General features: G+C 47.5%; 1 protein-coding gene across 12 annotated transcripts in view; it reads right to left on the reverse strand.

The window, feature by feature from the left end:
- DLG4 (discs large MAGUK scaffold protein 4) overlaps positions 1-25651 on the reverse strand; it is a 128162-nt gene that overhangs the window by 46098 nt on the left and 56413 nt on the right. For 4 of the 12 annotated variants that reach the window (XM_077916804.1, XM_028751884.2, XM_077916809.1 and 1 more), the window contains one exon: positions 3240-3305. The exons of 1 other annotated variant lie outside the window; for it this stretch is intronic. In XM_077916804.1, coding sequence (XP_077772930.1) covers positions 3240-3305 — 66 coding nt within the window. Of the gene's footprint in view, positions 1-3140; positions 3306-21306; positions 21455-25651 lie in introns of those variants that run through there. 7 more of the 12 variants (XM_077916802.1, XM_028751880.2, XM_077916806.1 and 4 more) reach the window with 4 other exon arrangements.

The raw sequence follows: 25651 nt of genomic DNA on the forward strand, positions 1-25651 counted from the left end.
GACACAACCTTCAACAGCCCAAATCCTGGAGTTTTTGCTCTTTGCTAAACCCATCGCTCTTTGCTAAACTCAAGCTACCAGCATGAGCTTGACCAAACTGCGGGAGGCAGTGGAAGACAGGAGGGCCTGGCGCGCTCTGGTCCAGGGGGCCACGAAGAGTCGGACGTGACTAAACGACAACAACAACAGCAAACCCACTGATTAAGTGGGGTGGGGGATGTCGCCCAGTTAATCAGCTGGTGATTAGTCACAGCAGACTGAAGTCTGCAGTCCTCAGAAAGAAGGACAATTTGCTGTGTGGTTGCAACTCGCTCGCACATTTCCCCTAACTTAGCCTGTGCTGTTCTACATCAGAAACAGGAGTTTGGGTAGGAGAGGCGAAAATTACCCAATCCCAACATGCTCTCCTTTCAAGCAACGCTTGACCAACCTTCTGCCCCTCTCCCATTCCATCCCTACCCACCCCGTTGGTAAAATGGCACACTGTGCCACACACCCCACACACCCCATGCTATCTTGAAAAGGTTCCACAGGGGATGGGGTAATACATGTCTTCTTTTAGGTTCTTCAATGACATGGGCAATGTGGATATTTTAATACTGTCCTACCATACAGGGCTGTTGTGAAAAACAACCAGAGAACACTGTACAAAGAGTAAAAGAAGCAGCAAGTAAACAACAACCCCACACCACCCATCAGCAGCTTTAAAAGTGTTTCTAAAATGTTTCTCAAAAGCTTTGGAGAGAAAAAAATCCCGGTGCCAAAGGATGATAACAAACCGGCAATTTTCCCTGAGGAAAGCATTCTGCAACTAGGGCCCCACCCTCCTCTGAAAATCTTAACAAACAGGGAGGTACATCTAGAGACTGGCAGCCCTTCGAGTATGCATAATACTCCTATTTATTACAACAATTGATCAAAAACCACCACTTCACTCTGCACAGCGCTGACTAATTAATTTCAGGATAATTGGCCTTTCTGGATTTGAACCCACCAACACTTAAGATGAAACAGGTTCTGCAGGCCACACACCATCAGGCTTTGAAACAGGGTGGATCTGAGGTGTGTGGTGGGGGATGAGGCCTTCCTCCAATTCTTCATCCCTCTCCTGTTCACCAAAATCACATGTGCTGCTGATTCACAGATTGTTTTGCCGGTTACCCTCCACTGTGAGGGGTTACTCCCTCACAACAATGTCCCACACAAAAAAACTTTTTGTCCAAGAGACAACTCCATATCCGTAACCCACACCCCACCCCGCCACCCATCGCAGCCCACAAGGATAAATACCTCTCAGTAGGGTAGAGCGGAGGCTACGTGTGATGTGAGGTTCTGGTGTCTCTGTGTGAGGGTCAGCATCCAATATGGTGGATACAGAACGGAAGAAGCCATGCACCACAGCAGACAAAGACACAGCAGGCACACAGACTAGTGCTTAGCCTGAGCCCACGTAACATGCCACAAACCACAGAATTTCAATGTTGGTGTTATATCCTGGAGACAGGGTGGCGCACATTCAGCCATGTGAAGCTCACTGGGTGACATCTCAGGCCAGTCACTTATTTTGCTTACAGGGATCTGAAATTTAGACGGGTTCCAAAATTTGGCTATTGCTGAATTTGAAATAGCAAGCTTCTTTTTCTGGGAAGGGTTGGTTGCTGCGGGTGTGAGTCTGTTTGCTAGGGAGCAGCTGAGACACTGTCAAATGCCAATGGCGCTGAACGACAGGATCCTCGTGCAAATGCTTCAACACAGTGGAAGGAATGCCCAAGAGCCTGGCTGCTGGATCAGGCCAAAGGGGGCCCATCCTGGTCTCACAGTGGCCAACCAGATGCCCATTATGGGAATCCCACAAGCAGCTCCTGAGCGCAACAGCAGCGCTCTCCTCACCTGAGATTCGCAGCAAGACCTGCTTAAATGAGTCTCACACCAGTGCTCGTTTGAAGGAAGCAAAAAATAAAGAAACAAAGGTTTCCATTTCAGGGGAAGAGCTCCAGTTGAGGGAGCATGATCCTTTCAGGTCTAGCAAAGACACAAACCATAAGCTAATACGCCACGAACTCTCACAGTGATAAACAGACACACTAAAAAAAGCACCCTTGAATGTAGCACACATGTGTAACTGTAGCATGCCCAAAAATATACAAAGATGCCCAAGTTACACCCTGTACGCTAAGATGTCACACCCACCAGCGCTTGTGAAAGACCACAAGTGCTTCAATGAACGTAGGCAGATGTCTCCAGTGCCACTGATGTTATGATAACAATATTCCTCCTGCCCAGGGAGCAAAGCACGCTTTCAAAAGCATTTTATATGCTCAGGCACACTCTGCTGTTCCAGAGATGCTTTATATTGTTAAGGAAGACCCGTAAAAATGTGTCTATGTTTTAAAAAGTGATGTGTGGTGATGCACAGGGAAGGAAGCATTTGTGTCTCTTTCAGTCCTTCCCAACCCAGTGCCCTCCAGATGTTTGGACTACAACTCCCATGTGCTGTCTGGGGCTGATGGGAGTTGTAGTCCAAAACAGCTGAAGGGTGCCAGGTTGGCACAGGTGATTCTATTTGCTAAGGCACTGGCACTCCCCCCTCCAGAAGCATACAATTGGTGGCAAACGCTCATTAGCTACCACATACACACACTCCTTCCAAGAGCCCCCTCCATACAGAGCAGCACACAGACACATTCGCAGTCATGACAACCCTGAGCTGAGTCACTGTGCTTTGAAAAAACAAAAGGGTTGTACAGTTGCACTTGCCGTGAAACACACACACACACACATACACACACACACGTGCATGGAGAGCTTTACGTGGACGAATAACAACCCCACACAGAGAAGCGAAAACAGCGCCACACACACCCTCACTCACACACCTATCAAAACGCCAAAGTCTAAACCTTACCACCACCAAAAAATCACACATACGGCCTACTACAGAGACAGCAACAGCCAAACGCCACCTGACACACGAAACACACACATGCTGCCACGTGGACGGTGAGGTCCACCAGCTCCAGTGCAGGCCACAGGTGGGTGCGGGTGTGGCGGAGTGCGGGTGTGGCAGGGGTGGGCAGGGCCGGGTGTGGCAGGATGGTGTCCCCTCTCCTGGCCGGGGCACCCGCGCCCCCCCTTCCTACCTTCATGGGGGAGATGTGCGAGTGAGACACATAGCCGTGGACGCTCTCGATCTGGGACAGGTTCTTCTCCGCCACGTGGACCAGCTCAGGGGCCTTTACCTGGTTGGGGAGGTGGGCGGGGCTGTGCTCCAACGGGGGGCTGTCTTCATCTTGGTAACGATATTTCTGAAAGGGAAGAGGCAGAGCGTCAGTGCCACGGCACGCCATGGAAGCAGAACACTGCTGGGTCGGCATAACAGTGCCATGTCAGGATGCGCACCCAAGCCTCGTCACCTGAAACCGGGGCGGGGAGCAGCAGAGACCACTCTGCTTGCTTGGCCCTGCACCTCCCCTCCCAGAAGCCTTTGCAAAAGGAAGCAGCCACTGGCAGGCTTTCACCCCCTTTCTTTTGCCCTGTGCCCCTAAAGAGCTGTATGCAGGCTGAGATACAACAGGTACTGAACCCCTTGAGATGTGGGGATAGGAAAACTTTTACCTGTGCCCCTAACAGCTTCATGGCAGGGTAAAATCCACGGCAGACTACAGCATCCCTTGGGGAGACTTTTACCTGTACCCCTAAAGAGCTGCACACGGGCCTTGAGAATAATAGAATTGTAGGGACCACAAGGGTCATCTAGTCCAGCCCCCTGCAATGCAGGACTGTTTTTACCCAATGTGGGGCTTGGACACACAACCCTGAGATTAGGAGTCTCATAATCTACAAACAAGGGACGTGGGTGGCGTTGTGGGTTAAACCACAGAGCCTAGGACTTGCTGATCAGAAGGTCGGTGGTTCGAATCCCCGCAATGACGGGGTGAGCTCCCGTTGCTCGGTCCCTGCTCCTGCCAACCTAGCAGTTCGAAAGCACGTCAAAGTGCAAGTAGATAAATAGGTACCGCTCCGTCAGGATGGTAAACGGCGTTTCCGTGCGCTGCTCTGGTTCGCCAGAAGCGGCTTAGTCATGCTGGCCACATGACCCGGAAGCTGTACGCCGGCTCCCTTGGCCAATAAAGCGAGATGAGCACCGCAACCCCAGAGTCGGTCACGACTGGACCTAATGGTCAGGAGTCCCTTTACCTTTTTATGGTGCAATAAATCCAACTGCACAGAGCAAAAACTGTGCAGACCCAGTGCAGTTCATGTTTCATTGATTTATCTATTGAGCAAGGAACTGAAGACTGACCATGGGTCAGTCACTAACTCTCAGCCTAACCCACCTCACAAGGTGGTTGTGAGAATAAGCGGAGGGGGACGGATGGACCATGTTCACCACCTTCAGCTCCTTGCAGGAATATTGGGATTTGAACAGAATAAATAAGTACCGTACAATAAAATGTTTGGATTCCCAAGTCTCCCCCTCAATCTGAGATCCTCTGAAGGGGCATCTGGTGGTTCCCTGTACCTCTGAAGTTTAATTGAGCTTTCAGTGTGGCAGACCTTGCTTGCCCTTTCCAACTCCCTGCCTGTAGAGGTTTGGCAGGAACAATACCTGCCTTCTTTCATAAGTCTTCTGAAAACTGTGCTTTTTAAGACAGGCCTTAACAGTATGTTTTTTTTCCTTTTTACCAAATGTATCCATTGGTGTTTTATTAGCTGTTTTTTTCACTTTTTACTGATGTTTTTAGTTCTGTTTTATATGTATACAATGATTTTTTATTGTGCTCTATGTTGTAAGCTGCTTTGATGTATTTTATGAAAGTGCAGATGATAACCATTTAAATCAATAAATCATCCCTGAATATAGGCTAAAGCTGGCTGGGGCTTCTGCGAACTGGGATTCCACCCACAGCTGGTGGCGGTGGGCTCCTATGGTGGCTCCCCACCTCCCCTATTGACTAAGGGTTGCATTTATTATTTTAAAAAACCACTTTCACACACAAAAAGCATCTCAGTTTAAAATTCACCTCTCCCACCCCCCATTAAGCACCGCTTCATACACAAGAGCTCAGCACCTGAAACTGCAGGATCCAAGAGTACCTGTGCAAGTGTAAAGTTCCTTCCTCTCACTAGAAAGCAGCCCTTCACATCAGGCCTGAGATTAGTCCATGTCTCATCAGCCTTGCATGAGAGGTGTTAACACAAGGGCAGAGACACCATCCGGAGCCAAACCACCTGCCTCCTCCTTTTCCCTCCTTTCTGTGCTTTTCTACAGATAAACCACATTTAGGAGAGAGGATGGGAAGGGGTTTCATCCAAATCGCTCCTCTCTCATGCTCAGCTGATATTTCTCCAGCTCTGGAGTTTCTTTTCTGGACAGACATTGTAGTGTTTTGGTTCTACCACTAAGCACTTTCAACTGCTCAACTGTCATGTTTTAGTTTGTCTGGGTACCCGCTCAGGATGTGGCACCTGTGGGATAGATGCTAAAATCAACCAAGAGTATACATAAACACATAGCAGCACATGATGCGTATATAAACTATGGAACTCCCTCCCTCAGGAGGCAGTGATGGCCACAAACTCAGATGTCTTTAAAAGAGGATTGGATGGAGTCACGGAGGATATGGCTACAAGCCTCCATGGCAATGCACTAGCTCAAGAGCTGGAGGCAGTATGCCTCTGAATATCAGTTGCCAGGAATTGCAAGTGGGGAACCTGGGACCTTCTGCATGAGAAGCATCTATCCACTGAGCTATGATCAGTGGGTAGAGCAGGTAAATATCTATCCTTGCCTTCTATCGAGAATGCTTTAACAATCAACCCCTCTTCCCAGGCAGCTTCGTGAGGGGAACAGGGATCCCCTAGCAACTCTAAACACACTTAACAAACTACAGCTCCCATGATTATTTGCGGCAAAGACAGGGTGAGCTCCCGTTGCTCGGTCCCTGCTCCTGCCAACCTAGCAGTTTGAAAGCACATTGAAGTGCAAGTAGATAAATAGATACCGCTCTGGTGGGAAGGTAAACGGCGTTTCCGTGCGCTGCTCTGGTTCGCCAGAAGCGGCTTAGTCCTGCTGGCCACATGACCCGGAAGCTGTACGCCGGCTCCCTCGGCCAGTAAAGCGAGATGAGCGCTGCAACCCCAGAGTCGGCCACAACTGGACCTAACGGTCAGGGGTCCCTTTACCCTTTACCTTAGCTTTTAAGTGGTGCATGCTTGTCATCCACCAAAAGTGAATTATGAGTAGCGGACGTATCTTTTCCTCCCACCCACATAAATAATAATAAAATTGGTATCTTGCTGCAATTAAGGAACTAACAATTTTGTTGAGATCTTGGATGGCTTTAAAATAAAAGGTAAAGGTACCCCTGCCCATACGGGCCAGTCTTGACAGACTCTAGGGTTGTGCGCCCATCTCACTCAAGAGGCCGGGGGCCAGCGCTGTCCGGAGACACTTCCGGGTCACGTGGCCAGCGTGACATCGCTGCTCTGGTGAGCCAGAGCCGCACACGGAAACACCGTTTACCTTCCCGCCAGTAAGCGGTCCCTATTTATCTACTTGCACCCAGGAGTGCTTTCGAACTGCTAGGTTGGCAGGCGCTGGGACCGAACAACGGGAGCGCACCCCGCCGCGGGGATTCGAACCTCCAACCTTTCGATCGGCAAGCCCTAGCGCTGAGGCTTTTACCCACAGCGCCACCCGCGTCCCTTTAGAATGAGTTAAATTCCTGCTGCAGACGGCTATGGATGGTTACTAACCACCATGGCTATCTGCTACCACAGTTGGAGGCAGCAGTGGTTCTGAATATCGGTTGCTGAGAGTCACGGGATGGGAGAGGGCTCTTGTGCTCGAATCCCACTTGCTGGTTTCCCAGAGGCATCTGGTTGGTCACTGCGAGAAGAGGATGCTGGACTAGATGGACCACTGGCCTGATCCAGCAGGCTCTTATGTTATTATGCTGCAGCTGGCAGGCATGAACATTGGAGCCTGAATTGCAGCGCCCAAGAGAGAAGCAACATTGTGCACAAATATAAACAGGCAATCTAAGCTTCAGGTCACCATTCTAGCGCGTGCACACACACACACACACACACACACCTAGATGCAATGAACATTCATAGCAAGCCTCTCTCAATGCGCACATGCACACATTTGCCTCTGCACTGCCTCCGCATCAGGCTTTCAGATTCCTTCAGATCCTAGGCAGTGAAGGAGAAATCAGTGTGGGCTGGGAGTGGGTGTTTAGGAACAGGCCCCTCCCCTCCTCATCCCAACAAGATGCCCCAAAGCAGAAGAAAATAATTAAGGCGGATGCCTCACCACTGCTCAATCCTCTGGAGCCACCAAAGCCTTTAAGAACACAGGACGGCTGGGAGTTTTAAAAATGCACATTTGCCAGGAATCACGGATGAATGGGGAAGCAGAGAGCTGTGGAGGAAGGATTTAATTGGAGGGGGGCAAGTTCCTGGGCCCTGGGGAGATGAATCTCCAGCAAGAGAGTGAGTGTCACCTACTGGGGATGATTCACACATACATGCAACACCAACGTGACATTGAATTAACTGGGAATTGTCAGCTGTCCTTGCAAGAAAAGTATTTGGATCGGGATAACACAAGAGAATGGAATTGTGGGATCTGACCGGTAATGGATGCTTCACATGTGCAAAATATCAAGCAATGATATAGGAATGTGGTCAAGCGATATTAGATCTTACAACTTTCAGCTAATAATAATAATGATGAGGATGATGATAATTCTTTTTAACAACTTATGTGGGAACATAGGATGCTGCCTCGTATCAAATCAGATAATGGGGTTCTTCTACCTCAGTATTGTTGAGACTGACTGGCAGCAATGGCTATCCAAGATTTCAGGATCTCTCCCAGTCCTATCTAGAGAGGCAGTCACAAATCGGATGTGAGACTTTCTGCATACAAGGCAGGTGCTCTACCACTGAGCTAGCACCCTTCCCCAGCAGAGAAGAAAAGTTATGCTTCTCATTACCAGTGACATCACGGACACTGGCCAATGCGTGGCTGTACTGGTTTGGTGTCCTGTACGTACCACACTTCAGTACAAGGTAGTCTAGAAGAAGGAGCAGAATTCCATTCCCCCAACAGCAAGCATTGTAGCTTAAGTATTTGGGGGACACCATTACTCTGCATCAGAAATTATTCTTGAAAAACCTGTGGTCCTCTAGATATTGCTGGACTCCAGCTCCCATCAGCCCCCGACAGCATGGTCAATGCTCAGGAAATGTTGGGAGTTGCAGTCCAGCAACATCTGGAGGGCCACAAGTCCCCTGTCTTTGCTGTAGAGCAGGGGTTGGTAAGGTTTCTCAGCCCGTGGGGTGACAGGATTGGTGGAGCCAGGAGCCAAAGTGGGTGAAGCAACTTTTACCGGTATTTATTTTTACCTTTGTACAGTAGGTTGGCTTCTACACACACTCACACATGCATCTCTAGTCCCTATCGAGGCAAGAATGATCAGAGTTCAAGGATACATTCTAGCTAGGCAAATACATTCCAGAAATGTCCCAAGCAATGCTGCTGAAATGTGTAGTCTGCGGAGCATTCGAAGGGCCAGACAGGGAAGCGAGGAGGGCCACATTCACCTCCTGGAGCAGAGGTTCTCCCACTCCTGATTTAGAGGAAGCTGCCTTGATTCACTGTGACAACCGACTAAGGACTGAGATTAATTACATAAAAACACCACACAGGAAATGGTGGAAGAGCTGTGTGAAACTCAGACGCTTGCACCATTCTTAAGCTTCTGGATGAATCTTTCTGTGGACTGGCCAGACAGAATTGGTCCAGGGTTATGTCCTGTACAGTACTTAGCATGCACATACCGCTGGCCCCAGATAATTGTCAAACAGTGGCAGTAATGCATTGTATAAACGGAAGGGTTAAAAGAAAAAGAGATTATAGGGTTCTTCCTGCTCAACACTCTTCAAAGCCTCTTTTTTTCTCTTTCAAGTACTAGGAGTTTCACAGGAAGCAAAAATTCTTGCCTGTTAACAGGAATAGAACATCCTCACTGGAGTTGGGTCGTTATCGTGTTGATTAACAAAAAAAAAAAATCAACTGAGCAGAGGGGACTAATTAGCTCTGTTCCTGACATGCGGTGGGCATGTAGAGTACAGGAACAAAGCCTCTGTGAAACGAATCCCAAATGGAAAGGAAGATGAAGATGGAGAGAGAGAGTTGATTTCAGCAGATTTTCAGATTCCAGCAGCATAAACATCAATACATATATACAGTACTGGGTATGTTTTCCAGGATGTCAAAATGGTCTAGAGAAGCAGTGTGTACAAGAACTACAGGCCTTAATTTTAATGGTTAGTTGGCAAACCAACTCCACCCATTTCCTCTGCCATCTTGCAGTTTTCCAGGGCCTGACTGGTTCCCTCCCAGTCTGCTTTGCTGACTGGCTGGGTGCTGTCATAAAAACCCTACAGGCAACTGTTCACTCTCAACTTGACGCTTAACACTTCACCTGAGTACAGGTGACATGGCTGTGAGGGCTGGGGCTCAAGGGAGATGTAGCATGAAACACTTGGAGGCTACCAGGTTGGGTAGGGAAAGGTGTGATTTACTTTTGCCGTGACTCTAAACCAGGCTTCCTCAACCTCAACCCTACAGATGTTTTTTGGCCTACAACTCCCATGATCCCTAGCTAGCAGGACCAGTGGTCAGGGATGATGGGAATTGTAGTCTCCAAACATCTGGAGGGCCGAGGTTGAGGAAGCCTGTTCTAAACAGAACTCTGCTGTTCTGTTGGGTGGGTCCAGCCGGTCCAATCAGATGCCTCCAGGAAGCAGGTGTCTGAAGGCAACATTCCTCCCCAGGTTTGGATCCACTGCAAATGGCACTCATGGGTAGAATGCCACTGAACATGGATATTCCATTTAGTCATATCACAGCTATAAGGATGAATATAGACTTCCCCTCCTCCTCAATTTTTGTCTAATCCCCCTTTGAAGCCATCTAAGCCAGCGGCAGCCTCCACACTTTGGAGGAAGCAAATTCCTTAAACAAATTATGCATCATGCAAAAAAACACTTTCCTGTTGTCGGTCTTGAATCGTCTCCTATTCGATTTCACTGGACGGTGTCCGAGTTCCATTCTTATAGGAGAGAAACAGGGAAAAAAGCTTATTCTGTTTTTTCTCTACCCTACACCTAAGTTTTACAGGCCTATGGGAGGGAGGGATTGAACACTAGCTCAGTGGTGGAGCATCTTCTTGGCACGCAAAACCCCAAGGTCCAATCCTTGGCATCTAAGGTAGCAGGCACTAGGAAAGGCGTCTGTCTGGGTGAGACAATATAAGCTAGATTTTGATGGTGCCCCACCCTGGGTTCCTTGGGAGGAAGGGCAGAGTATAAATTCAATAAATAAAATGAGTGATAAATAAATGTCAGGAATTCCACATTTCTTTTTCTTTTAAAAGCGTCTCCCCATAGGCAGGTCAGATATGCAGGATGGTCAAAGAGCTGGCATCCAGCACCTGGTGGTTAGTTTCTTGATGAACAGAGCAGACGGTCCACTCCCCGCTCCTGCCCTCCCATCACAAAAAAGCCTCTCATCGTTTTGCTTGGAAACTGGTCAAAACCGACATACTCCTTGCAGGGGTGGTGATGGTTTAAATTCAGTTAGGATTTTTCAACAAGACACTCCTGTTATATACACACAACTTGACAGCCTGCTTGTGTGTTGATTTTGCATTAACAGAGCAGCTTGGGAAAGGAACAGCTAACTGCTCCAGGTATTTGGGTTTGGTATCTCCATGAATGTTACAGGCAAATTTGAAATGGATCTATTAAAAGGACAGCATATTTATTTGTCTGTTTGTTTTAAAGGGAGGGATGCACTGCAAGATACACACACTTATCCAACATGGCTATTTTTCTCCCACAATCTTTCGCATGAACACAAGTAGTCCACTCTCACTCCACCATCTCTGAAAAAGAACTTGGCGGAGTGTCACAAAGTTTAACAAGTATCATAAAAAACCTCTCGCAGGTCATAGGAAGTTGATTTGTACTGAGTCAGACAAGCCTCACAGAGCTCACATTTCCCAGCACCCTATTATTATTATTATTATTATTATTATTATTATTATTATTTAGTTCTTAACAATACTACAATGATGTGTTCAAAAATAAACAAACCATCCTTTAGCAATTTAACATTACATTCAACATACATATATCCAAATAATATTATTTATTTCCCCCCTCTTTTCCCCCTGTGGCTTCCCTCCACCCATGCTTGGAATTATTAGCTCTATTACGGTATCTTTTAGGTTGTATTAAGCGGTATATTATTGCTATTGACCATGAAACCGTGTGCCTTTTACCTCTTAACTTTGTGGGTTTCAGTCTAAACATATCAATAGATCACTTTTGGAACATCGTTTTACCATACTTTCATCTACGCTTACCCATTCTTTCTTAAAATTTTGATTAGATTGTAATCTGATTGCCGCTGTCATTTTAGCCAATTCAATAAATTCGCAAAATTTAATTTGCCATTCTGATACTGTTTTCCCCAGCACCCTTAACTAACAGCAGCTTCCAGGATTCTTTGAGGGGGAGTCCTGTGCTTTAAATGTGTGTTAAATGTCCTTTAAATGTAGGCTGTTACTGTTCCCACTGACTGAAGTGCTCTAGGGTTTCAGACAGATCATCCCCAGTCCTACCTTGAGATGCTAGGCACAGGGGTAGGCAACCTAAGGCCCAGGGGCTGGATCCGGCCCAATCGCCTTCTCAACCTGGCTCGCAGATGGTCTGGGATTCAGCGTGTTTTTACACGAGTAGAATATGTCCTTTTCTTTAAAATGCATCTCTGGGTTATTTGTGGGGCCTGCCTGGTGTTTTTACATGAGTAGAATGTGTGCTTTTATTTAAAATGCATCTCTGGGTTATTTGTGGGGCATAGGAATTCGTTCATTTCCCCCAAAAAAATATAGTCTGGCCCCCCATAAGGTCTGAGGGACGGTGGACCAGCCCACAGCTGAAAAAGGTTGCTGACCCCTGTGCTAGGGATCGAACCTGGGACCTTCTAACTACCCCCTGAGCTACAGCACCACTTAGATTCAGCTCTTGAAACCTGAAGTCCGTCCATTCAGAATCATTTCTATGGTGATTTACCACAGTCTGCATCTAACAGAGCCCTGACCCCACTGGATGAACTTATGTGACGTCATCAGAGCTTCAGCCACACAACAGCAACAAGTGCTGCTTCCAGAGAGGGAAGTAAAGGTTAGCTTGACTGGGCAGAGAGGGGGGAAATCTCACAAAGGGAAAGCATGGAAAGCTTTGGAGTAGAGGGGACAGGGAAGTCAAGGAGGCACCTCATGGAAGGAAAAGGCACATGCCGGAAAGTCACATCATGATTGAACCACCATCTAGTTTGTCCCTAGCTCTTTGTCTTGATAACTGCAGCCAATAAAAATTGGCTACAGATAGCAAGGAAAGTAAGCATTCATAAAATGGAAGATTCTGTATTTCGGGATGTCAATGTATCTCTGTGACTAAACACAGGATGTCAGGGCCAGTAACTTTTGTAGACTCCTCTGGAAGGATGAACAAACCGTACTACTAATTAAAATCAGACTCAATTACTGCAAGAAGCACCATACAACTAAAATCTAGCAATGATTTCCAGAGGTTTATAGTCATGTTAGTATGTCATGGATTGTACAAAGCTGATGCCATAATACTGCTTTTTAAAAAAAAAATGTATTTAAGATGCCACAACAGTCTCTCTTGTTTAAAATACACACAAAATAAGTTGAATAGCACATGGAGCAGATGGCAATTAAACCTCTGTTTTAAACCAATATTTTGCTTTATTAGACCATGAAAAATCACCAGCTCTGCAAGACACGGGGAGAAAAAGGAGTCACTCGCCGTCTCACCACTGTAAAAGTCTCTACCAAGATAATTTTGTTCAAACTGTAGGAAATTGTATTCAAACATAACTATGCGTGAGTACTAGTTAATGCACAAAGGGGTTAAGACCACAGAGCTGTGTTCCTAGACTCAGTTTAAATCAGGCCCCCACACCTCTGGTGAGGGAGGAAGTGAACCTTCTTCTCTTCCTTCCCTCACTCTCTCTTTGCACCATGTAACCAACCAGGACATGTTTGAAACTATATGCTGTATTTTGCACCCAACAGTAATCTACCTGTGTTCTCCTTGCTGCTGCATGGAATAACACATGAACCAGACCTTTGGATTTACTAAATAAATCCTTTTAAACTTACTTGACAGTGAGTGGTCTTTTCATAGCTAGAGGGGTAGAGAGTAGCAGCAAATGTTTTCAGGCAAACCAAAAGAGGTATGTAAAAGGGTTTAACAACCTATATTCCACACTATGCTGCTGGTTAACTCTGAGAGTGTTTTTAACTCTGCTGGGAGTTCTCTCCTGCTGGAGAATGTGCAAAGCCAATTCTTTTTCTTATTTACCCACACATTGGTCAGATCTATATTTCCACCTCCACATACAACATGCTGTTTGTTCAAAAGATGATTCAAAAAGTAAAAGCAGCATGTACATACTGCTTGATTCTAATAAATCCTTTAAGTGGTTTTCAATAAATATTAAAATGAAAAACAATTACAGATGTTAAAAATTAAAAGATTAAATTAAAAGATTAAAACACATCAACATCAACAAATCTGCAGAGGTTTGCCTAAACAACGTTTTAAGTAGATACCGAATGGCGTATACATCATGAGGCCATGGACCAGATTATTCAATAAAATGAAATGTGGCTCTCGCTCAGAGGTTCCAGAATTATTTTTTATGGAATACAGGTGTATCCAAGAGAGGAGGGAAAGCAACATGGGAGTTTGCAGGTGGAATTGATCAGCAGATCCCACACAGCACGTGAAACCCTGTGAAACTGCTTAGCACAGAGGTTCTTCTCTCCCCCACGCCCTGAGCACCAGAGCTGCAGGAAGCTAATGCAAGCAGAAATGTTCATGATCTCGCCAGCACACAGAAATGCACCTCTCTCTGATACAAAATACATGCTGAGACCCACAGAAAACCAGCCCTTCCCCACAACCCAATAATCAGTGTTTACTGGACATGGAGGACATTTTCATGCTAACAAAGGCAAGAGGGAGCATTACGTACTCCTATTCAGGGGACTGAGGCTCACTTTACTCCGTCACCATTTGCACAAACTGAAAGAATGGGAGTACATTACACTGGTTTGTATTTCTCACTTCCCCAAATGGTCCCATGTTTTGGGGAGCAACCCACAAAGCAAGAGCCCTAGAGAATTTTATAGGGGAGGGGAACTGCTCGTTTGAAGTACAGTGGTACCTCAGGTTACATACGCTTCAGGTTACATACACTTCAGGTTAAAGACTCCGCTAACCCAGAAATAGTGCTTCAGGTTAAGAACTTTGGTTCAGGATAAGAACAGAAATCGGGCTCCGGCAGCGCGGCGGCAGCAGGAGGCCCCATTAGCTAAAGTGGTGCTTCAGGTTAAGAACAGTTTCAGGTTAAGAACGGACCTCCGGAACGAATTAAGTACTTAACCCGAGGTACCACTGTATTTCTAACGTATTTTTATTTATTGATGTACAAGCTGAGTAGGAGGAGGCAAGCAAAAAATGCTGAGAATCAGTGGTAGTCTTGACAGGCCACCCCAAAAGCAAACATCCAATTCTATACGGAGCTCAAAGGCTGCTTCTCACACCCACCTACAAAAATTCAGATAGTTAAAGCCTGCAAAGCCTTCTTCCAGTCCTTTGCTGGGCAGTGGCCAATCAGAAGCTTCTCCTGGGAAGACCAGAAGCAGGACATGAGCACAATAGCCCTCTCCCACAAGTGATCCCCAGAAAACGGTAACCAGGGGCATTTACTACCTCTGATCCTCAAGGTACCATACAATCAATACATGACTAGTAGCCATTCTGAGCCTTATCCTCCATGAATCCATCCAGCTCCCATAGCTGACGGCCTCCACACTTTGTGGCAGGGATTTCCATAAGAGCATAAGAAGAGCCCTGCTGGATCAGGCCAACAGCCCATCTAGTCCAGCATCCTGTTCTCACAGTGGCCAACCAGATGCCTGCAAGCTGGACCCAAGCGCAAGAGCACTGTCCTGCGGTTTCCACAAACTGGTATTCAGCAGCATCACTGCCTCCAACCATGGTGGCAGAGCACAGCCATTGTGGCTAGTACCCTTTGATCACTTTCTCCCCCATGAATTTGTCTGATCTTCTTTTAAAGTCACCCAAGTTGGCGGCCGACACTGCCTCTTGTGGAAGGGAGTTCCAAAGTTTAACTATGCACTGTGTGAATAATTCCTTCTTTTTGCTGCTCCTAAATCTACTGCCCATCCATTTCCGTGGATTACCTCAATAAATTTATCATTTATCCACTTTTGCCATCCATGTCTTGCATTGTTTTTACAAGTTTCTATGACAGTTTCCTCCCGTCGCCCCCCACCCCACTGGTGACCTTGAGATGTTCTGAATTACAATGGCTGACTGGGGCTGATGGGAGTTGTAGTCCCCTCCAGTTAGCCTCCCCACCCCTCTCAAGCTAATGAGTGAAGAAGAAGAAGAGTTTGGATTTGATATCCCGCCTTTCACTCCCTTTAAGGAGTCTCAAAGCGGCTAACATCCTCCTTTCCCTTCCTCCCCCACAGCAAACACTCTGTGAGGTGAGTGGGGCTGAGAGACTTCAAAGAAGTGTGACTGGCCCAAGGTCACCCAGCAGCTGCATGTGGAGGAGCAGAGACGCGAACCCGGTTCCCCAGATTACGAGTCCACCGCTCTTAACCACTACACCACACTGGCTTTAAGGTGAGGATTTAAAACAATGTATTTGTAGATCATTCCTCCAAAGGGCCTGTGAAAACATCTATGGGGTGGAGTCCACTTTATCTTCGTAACAACTCTTTAAGGCAGGGCAAAGGCCAATGAATAGGTATGCTAGGTGAGCAGCAACCTGAGTATTTCATGCTCTACACTGGAATCCCCACTCTGCTTTTTAGCCAGGAAATGGTTGCTGCCTCTAGAACACTGGGTCCCAAACTCTGCCCTCCCCGCCTTCCCAGGCAATGGACCACTTGAAAATTGCTGAGAGTCTTGGCAAACCACTTAATGCTTTTTCTGCCCCACTGTAGCAACGGTAATGAGCTAAGCTAGATGCTCTATGGCTTTTAATTGTGTTTTGCATTCCTTCTTTTACTCCTTAAATTGTATTTGATTGAATTACAATTTGCATTTCATAGAGTTCAAATTGCAATACGGTAAAATATAATGTAAGAAATAAAATAAGCAATAAAAATGCAATTATAAATCCATGTGAATACTGAATGCAGGCCTGCTGCGGACCACTTGAATGAAGCTCGCAGGCTGCTAGGGGGTCCATGGACCACAGATATGGAGCCTCTGTTCTAGGATGGTCCTCCCACCAAGGAATGGCAAAGCATCATAAAGAAATCAGTCCAGCAGGAATGACACTCAGAGAAGAACCAAATTTTCAACGCCAGGTTACCAATCATGTACACTGGGCCACACCAGATTCATGGTGTTTACATGTTAACACAAAAACCACCACAACAATGCACATCTGTTTTGCATATATTATAACACAATTCCATTCCACATATGTTCTTACGTACTATTGCCATAATATATAGTACTGTCATAGCTCTCAACTACATTGATTGCTTCATACTATTTATGGGCCCTACTGACTCAGTTTGTGGCTTCTGTGTTGCTGTTTTTTCAGGGGGCCTTCCTAAGCATTTGTGTTTCCATTTCAAAACCACATCCTTGAGAGTCTCACACCAGAGGATGAACCTTTTCCACTTGTGGGCTTAGAAACTGTAAGCAAAATGGCATTTTCCGCTGCGGTATACTCTTGGGGTAACCTCTTCTCCACACGGTTTGCCACTAGACCATAAAGGAAAGCAGCCACAACACAACACCCTCTTCTATGTTGGCTGGGCTGATAGGAATTGTAGTCCAAAACAGCTGCAAGACAGCTCCCCTTGGACTCCTATCATTTTATTGACCATTATGTTTTACCATTTAAAACATTCTCCCCCTCCCCCTAGATACCCCCTGAGTCCTTTGGGACGGAAAAGCAAGGTATTAAATATCCCAAGACTGCAATCCTATCTCCACCTACATGGGAGTAAGCCCCACTGAATTCAATTAAACTACTTCTGCGTATTAATGGTTTAGACTGCAGCCTAAATAAAGGGAAATTTTTAAAAGCCAGACAGCAGACAGTATAATCAACTCTAACAAAGTGTCCAGCCCAGAGACACAGACCAGCAGCCACAGACTTGAGGGGGAAAGAGCTCTCTAGCTAAATTTGGTGTGGTGGAGAATTTAACACTCAAATCGTCACAAAGCTCTCCCAGTTCCTAAAATCATTTATACACATGCATAGACACAGCACTGTACAATTATGAAATCTACAAAATTCTTGCAACTCACAGCCTGGTGGGAGAACCTAATATACAGGCATAAGCCATACCCATGGTTTCTGGTTGGCTGGTGGCACAGCCTGGATAGCTATTGGCTGCTCTCTACCTATATAAAGCTATGGAAGAACTTCATCTCTGTAGAAGAAAATTTGAGCTGGGGTGAAATAAATAAATCCATAAATTTTATTGGGTGATAAGAAATCCATGTGGTGGCTGGTGGTAGTATTAGTATTTAGATGAACTGTATAAATGACAGCTCTATTTGACACCTAAAATAGAAATGAAGTTCAGAAGCAGGAAGTTTTAATCTCTGTCAAATCTGCATGCAAAGTTTATGTAAAGCAATATTCAAATAACTGGAGAGTTTAAAAATGTCTTAGAAATGAAAGTGAATAAGTGAAGGGGCTGGAAGCCAGGAGTCATGAACCTTCTGAAAGGTTGAGGAGGGAAGAATAGTGGCCACAGCGATGCGTGTGATCTGCAGTGGCGGGCAGGCTGTTGAGTGATTGGCGGCCAAGTAGGGGTTGTCTTATACATGGGGGCAACTTATACAGGGGGAAATACGGTAGTTAAACCATGGAAGGTGCTCCCACAAGAGATTAGCAACGGCCACCAACTTGGATGGCTTTAAGACAAATTAACAGAAGAAAAGGTTATCAATGCCTTCTGGCCATGATTACTATGGTCTACCTCTACTGTCAGAGGCAGTAATGCCTCCGAACAGGACCGGATTTAGGGCGGTGTGGGCCCATGTGGTCCAAAATCCTTTTCTCACAAGAATTGAAGCCCACAAGTAGGAACTGGTATCCAAAGGCAGGGGCGGACTTTGGTAATCTTTTGTAATATGGCACCCTGTGCAAGGCCAAATTTTGGCACCCCCAAATGAATCTTCCCAGTTATGGATCTTCTCTATTTTGTGGCCCCTTGTCTTGGCCCCTTGGGGAAACCACCAGCACCGCCCTAAATCCGATGCTGTTCGGAGGCATTTTTATTTCTGACAGTAGAGGCAGAATGTGGTTGTCGTGGCTAGAAGCCATTGATAGCCCTCTCTCCTCCATGAATTTGTCTCATCTGCTTTTAAAGCTATCTAGCTTGACGGCCATCACTGCCTCCTGTGGCAGGGAGTTTCATAGTTTAACTGCGTGCTGTGTGAATGACTTTCTTTTATCTCTCTTGAATCTTCCAACATTCAGCTTCTTTGGGTGTCCACAAGTTATGAAAGGAGGAGGAAAAGCTTTCTATCCTTGGGGATTCTTCGGTTTTTACCTTTGCAGATAGACAGTACTTCATTACAGCAGCCTCCTTAAGTATACTGTACAGTGGTACCTCAGGTTACACACTCTTCAGGTTACAGAGGCTTCAGGTTACAGACTCCACTAACCCAGAAATAGTACCTCGGGTTAAGAACTTTGCTTCAGGATGAGAACAGAAATCATGCGGCGGCGGCACAGCGGCAGCGGGAGACCCCATTAGCTAAAGTGGTAAAGGTAAAGGTAAAGGTACCCCTGCCCATACGGGCCAGTCTTGACAGACTCTAGGGTTGTGCGCTCATCTCACTCTAGAGGCCGGGAGCCAGCGCTGTCCGCAGACACTTCCGGGTCACGTGGCCAGAGTGACATCGCTGCTCTGGCGAGCCAGCACCAGCGCAGCACACGGAAACGCCGTTTACCTTCCCGCTATAAAGCGGTACCTATTTATCTACTTGCACTTAAGGGTGCTTTTGAACTGCTAGGTGGGCAGGAGCTGGGACCGAACGATGGGAGCTCACCCCGTCACGGGGATTCGAACCGCCGACCATGCGATCGGCAAATCCTAGGCGCTGAGGTTTTACCCACAGCGCCACCCGCGTCCCTTTTAGCTAAAGTGGTACCTCAGGTTAAAAACAGTTTCAGGTTAAGAACAGACCTCAAGAACAAATTAAGTTCTTAACCCAAGGTGGGTCGGGTGGGCAGGAGAGATACGAGGCTCAAATGATTCTTGGGTTGGTATTTTTCTTAATTTTTCATGAATGTGAGTGCAAAATATTTCTTCCTCCCTCCCACCCGCAATCCTCAGCAGGCCTCCCCACTTCTACCTGGGCTCTCTGATATGTTTCATGCTTGGTACAACACCACGTCCAACCTCCCACAACCATGTGCCTGGAAGGGGGGGGGCACCCAATCCATCTTTCACTCCCTTCTTTGATCTTTCCTTTTAAGCTTTGACAAGGAAGTTTTGAAAAGGTACAAAAGACAAGATTGAGAAGGAGGGGTGCAGTGTAGAGAAAAGAAGAAAGAAGATCTCTAAGACCAGTCTTTGCCAACCTGGTGCTCTCCTGAGGTTTTAGACTACAACTCCCATCAGCCTCAGCCAGCATGGCCAATTGTCAGAGGTCAATACAGTGGTACCTCTGGTTACGTACTTAATTTGTTCCGGAGGTCCGTTCTTAACCTGAAACTGTTCTTAACCTGAAGCACCACTTTAGCTAATGGAGCCTCCCGCTGCTGCGCCACCGCAAGATTTCTGTTCTCATCCTGAAGCAAAGTTCTTAACCCAAGGTACTATTTCTGGGTTAGCGGAGTCTGTAACCTGAAGCATATGTAACCCGAGGTACCACTGTAGTAGTTTTTCTGGAGGAAGGCAGGGAAATTCTTGAACTACTAAGCCAGTCTTTGCCAAACGGGCACCCTTCATATGGTTTTGGTTAAAACTGACGGAAGTTGTAGTTCAAAACATCTGGAGGGTGGTAGGTTGGCAAGGGCTGCCTCCTGCAAGACTTGGGTCTCAAATAGGGGATAAGCATGGGGTAGAAATGCTGGGCTTATTCTCTGGAGGGGTGACTGGGAAGTTTTCTCCCTCCTCCCTCTTACTTCCCACTTTACCTCCTCCTCCTCCTCCCCCCACTTGGCTTGTCACTGCATTATTACAACCCTCCTTCACTCAGTGTCAGAAGATTAAAAAGCATAATCCCCAGGTTCACAAGCACAGCCAGGACTTTACGAGGAGACAAGCCTCAGGCTGGTGAAGATTAAAGTCAGCTCAGAAAAATATCCCCCCTTCCTTGCCGTGACAAAAGCTCCTCCTTGCACACTGAAAACTGTAAGGAGAAGACTCCCACGACCCTACCCCACCCCTGCCCCAATTCCCCAGCATACATAGGGCACCACTAATGTCACCCCACACTCACCCAAATCCCTGGGTTCAAGAGTTCTCAACCCTAGGAATGATTGAAGAACCTCTGGGGAAGAAAATGGAAGTGCGGCCAGATTCCAGGACCCCGGGTCTAGTCATCGGCTCCCTACCCCATGTTTGCACACCATCTTTTTAAAAAGAGGTGAAGGGAGCAGAAACCTCAGCATCAGGACCAGGCGCAATATGGGAAACTCATCGAAGCAGGCACCACTATGCGAGCGGGGCCTAGAGGCTGGCGCTCACGATCCTTTGCACAACCATGTCCCCACAGAAGTGTGGAGGCACCCCCACCCCCCACCCCTGGGCGCTCGCCGGAGAGGTCAGGCGCCTCCCTCCCGAGAGAGACGCTTGCACGCCAGTCGCCCCCACCTTCGCGCCTTCCCCGATGGAGCAGGCCACACAACCTTGCACGCCGCTCAACCTTGCACTTTGCTCAAGCGCACACCCTGAATTCCGCTGGGCCAGCTTTCCCGACACCGCCAGCCCCCCCCCCCCCTCAAAGATGCATCCCTGAACAAACTCCCTGCGCCTTATCCAGGCGCTTGCACGTTTGCACAGCGGGCTGTCACAGTCGGATCGCCAGCTTTGCACGGATCGTCTCGCCTCTTCTCCCGACCTCGGATGCCCGCCTCCCACCCGCGCCACGATCCTTCCTTACCTTGCAGCCGAAGACGAGCGAGAGGGTCCGGTTGCTGCAGGTGACCTTGCACTGGCACAGGACGGGCGAGAAGCAGCCCAGCTTGCGGAACGGGGGGGACACGCCGTTCAGGCCCATCCCCCTCGCGCCCCCCCGCCTGCCCCCATCGGCTACGCGCCGCCGCCGCGGCCAGGGGGCGCCCCCCGACTCTGCCCCATCGCCCGCCGCACCTGCCGCCCGCCCGCCGCCAGCTGCTGCCGCTGCCCGCCAGGCCGGCCTGCCTGCCCTAATCCCCTCCCCTCCCTCCTCCCCCCTCCCCTCCCTCGCCAGGCCAGCCTCCTCCCCGCCAGAGCCCAAGAGGAGAGACGCCCACTAGGCCGCACGTGCACGGATCCCGGGACGGGACCGGGGTCCAGTCGGTCAGCCCAGTATCCCGTTTCCAATGGCGGACGGCCCCCAAAGCTCATAAGTCGACAGGGCAGGAAGGCACCAGCCCTTTCCCCCTTGCAGCTTCCCTAGCCGCTGGCAATGAGAAGTAACACTGCCCCTGAACATGGGGGCTCTGCTCTCAGTCTCCATGCGCCCCCACTTAAGGGTCTCCGCGTATTAGCCTTTCTGGCAACGTGTGGGAAACATGGGCTTGTAGTCGAGAAGCCCCATTGTAGTGGACAGACACATTGATTCCAGTGGGTCTACTCTGAGTAGGGTTTGGCTGACAACAAGCATTCTTAGGCTGCCAGTAACCTGTGTGGCCAGTTCTCAGAGATTATTATGAGAGTTGGAAGTTGAGGTCTCTCATCTCCCGTTTATGGAACAATCTTAACTAGCAGTCATAGGAAGCTGACTTATTTCCAGCAGTGTCTGTACCTACAATGACTGGCAGCGGTTACCCCAAGTTTCAGACCAGTCTTTCTCAGCCCTTTCTGAAAAACGGCTTGTTGCCATTGGGGATTGACCCTGCAACCTTCTGCATTCAAAGCAGTTGTTCTCCCTGTGACCCCTTCCCTAAAGTCATCCTGCTCCTCACCCTCCCTTGCCCATATCCGCTTGGGTGTCCATTTGTACAGCCCAAAGTCGCTCAGCTGCTCCTCTCTCCCAACCCTAGTTTCCAAGAATACACACACAGTACTATTAGAGATTTGGGGTAAACCCTAGAAATTAATAAATGTCAGGGTTTGGGGTTCTTTGTGATATGCAGGGAGAATATAAGCTGCAAGGGGATTCCTGGGCTGCCTTACGCTAGATCAGTTGTGTTCAAACTTTTTTCAGAGAGGGCCAGATTTGATGCAGTCAAGGGCAGTGGGGGCCGACCAGAGGGCCAACCAAAGTTGTTGTTGTTCTTTTTTTAGGATTGAAGCTTTTTTTAGGGTTGGAGTTGTTGAGCTTCTTTTAGGATTGAAGTTGTTGAGGTTTATTTTACGATTTTACCCCAGGAAATAAACTGCCTCAGGGGCCGGATTAAACCGACAGGCGGGCCGGATTAGGCCCCAAAACGGACTTTGGACATGCCTGCACTAGATAGTCTGGCTGGCTGAAGGAAGAGCAGAGCTGTTAGCATTACAATAGAGAGCTATTGAGGGTCCTCAACAACTTGTCCCAGGTGTGACCAGAGACTGGAGATTTGGAAGGCTGTCAGGGTAACTGTTCTGGGAAAGGGCAAGGGGCTTCTGGGAAGAAGAAAGGGGAGTTTGTTCTTGGCGAGGGTGAAGGACAGACTGCCTGCACTGCTGTGGACCATGCTGTAAGATGCAGACTTGCTCCTAGCAGACCGAGGGTGTAAATAGGTGAATAAACCCTATTTCTTAAAGCACAACAGTCTCCGCCGTGTCCTCTATTCTCAAAAGGGACACAGACCCTGTGTGGGTACCTGAGATCCCATGCGCTTTTGCTTGCCACGGCTTGGCAGAGAGAGGGACAGGTGCCAGGCTTTTGCAACAATACTTTCAAAGCAGTGCCCAGAAATCTTTGGGGTGGGGTGGGGTGGGGATGTCCTTTGGGTGTGCTGTAAAAGGCATGCAGCATGGTGTGCATATACCCGGATACAGCTTAATTTAAGTCAGCCTTGGAGATAGTGTGTTCTGTGAACCAGAAGCCCTGCTACATGGGGCAGGTTGCTCAGTGGGACAGAAATGCACTCAGCCCATGTTCAAAGGAGATCTCTCCCTCTCTTCGAGTCACACAGTCAACACACATCCCATCGTTAGCTACCTGAGCCAGTTGACCCACTCTGTCTAACGCTAGGGCTGGTTCTACAGATGCAGTGTGTATGTCATTATCCCACAAGGTCCTTATATAGATTTCCAACCCAGACCCAACCTCTCTGGGTATAACATGCAATATTATGCACAAGATGTTACTTAACCGGCAAAGAGACAGGCCCCTGCCTGCAAGTAACTTACACTCTACATTTGCTCAGTCTGCAATCTCATACCCTAAACAAGCCACCTGTGCTTGCTGGGGCTGATAGGAGTTCAAAACATCTGAAGGGTGACAGAATGGCAAAGCCTGGCCCAAAGTTACCTGCAAGTAAGCCTAAGCATATGCAACCAAAGGCATCTCCAGAAAACATATTCATTGAGTATTCATCCTGATTTGCTTGCACAAATTTATACTGTCGTTAGATGATATCTGAACTTAACTGAGCATTTGTTATTACTTCTTTGCAAACAGGTTATATGACAAGGAGCACTTGTGCTGACTGGGGTGTTGGGACATCTTCCCGTTAAGTCATTTGTGCACCCCAGCCTTTTCAATGCATTTTCCTGTCACTTTCCAAAGCTGCAACAAGTTCCAATTCTTTTTAAAAGTCGATTTGCCATGCTGGGTCAAGAGAGCCTTTGAGTCCACTTTAAGATATGCAATCCTAAACTTCTGGTATGCACTTGAATCCCTCCTGTGAAATACTGACACCCTGGAGGCACCCTGAGACAACTGTGTTTTCCTTCCCTGTTCATCCCCTGCCTCCTCACCAGCTGTTTATTTTCCCTACGGTGAATTTTCTTTTGTAGGCTCCGTTGGACAGAGACTTGATGTCTTGGGACACTGTAAAGTGTCATGGGCACAGCTGGCATAAAATAAATAAATCCCAGCATACTAAGCCTTTATTCTGTGCCCCACCATGACCACCTTCAATGCCAACTGACAACAGTTACCCCACAATGAATTAACAGGAACACCAAGCTGGAAAAAAACCAGTGTGGTGTAGTGGTTAGAGCATCAGACACAGTTCCAGTCCCCACTCAGCCATGCAGCTGACCTTGGGCCAGCCACAGTCTCTCAGCCTAACTTACCTCACAGGATTGTTGTGAGGATAAAATGGAGGGGTGGAGAACTATGTATGCAGCCTTCAGCTCCTTGGAGGAAAGGTGAGATATAAATGTAATAAATAGGAAATCAAATAACCACACATCACATTTGGGTCCCAATTTAGACTCATACCTATGGAACTACCTTTCTCCTCCCCTGCAGATTAGCCAGGCGTACAAACCTGAAGCCTCACCCCGGTTCCCAAATGAGGGAATTGCAAGAAAAGGATGAAGGTGGGAGGTAACTGGGTTTCAAATATTGTGAAATGGGAATTGTAACCTGTCCAAGATTTTACTAGTCTAGCTGGAGCGTATGTATATGTTCAACACATTTGCTTTTTCAGTTATTTAGCACTGCGGCTACTACGTACACCACTGAATTTTTGGTATTAGGTTTATTGTTTGGAAATGGGTATTATATTGATTTGAATTTATTGTCCATCATTTTCTTAGATGGCTGTTACAGGGAGTTTTTAAAAGAAATGCATAGAGAATCTGCATTGATGTTAGGATTGATGTTATATGCTCAAACCGTCTTGCTCTGGTGCGCAACCTGGTCACTGAATTGTGCACCAGCTGATGTTTCCAAACCATCTTCAGAGGCAACCCTATGTATAATGAACACATTGCAGTAATCTAACCTAAATGATACCACAGCATAGACGACAGAAGTTAGACTAACCCAGTCAAGATAGGGGTACAGTTGGGCCACCAACCGTAGTGGATGGAAGGCATTCTGTGCCACCAGAGGATCAAATGACAGCAAAGGATCTAGAAGGACCCCCAAGCTGCATACCAGGCCACCTCCCATCCATCCAGTCTAGGAAACAGCCCCCTAATAGTACCTCAGTCTGGATTGAGCTTCAGTTTATTGGCTCTCCTCCAGTCCATTACTGAGGCAAGACATCAGTCCAGCACATCCACTCCCACACCTGCAGATGTAAAGGAGAAGCAGAGCTGTGTGTCTGCAGAATATTTCTGGCAACATACTCCAAAACTCTGGAGGACTCCACTCAGCAGCATCTGGGATAAGATTAAACCCTGAGGAATCCCACATTGAA

Source organism: Podarcis muralis, chromosome 13, assembly GCF_964188315.1.
Source record: "Podarcis muralis chromosome 13, rPodMur119.hap1.1, whole genome shotgun sequence".
NCBI classification, from domain to species: Eukaryota; Metazoa; Chordata; class Lepidosauria; order Squamata; family Lacertidae; genus Podarcis; species Podarcis muralis.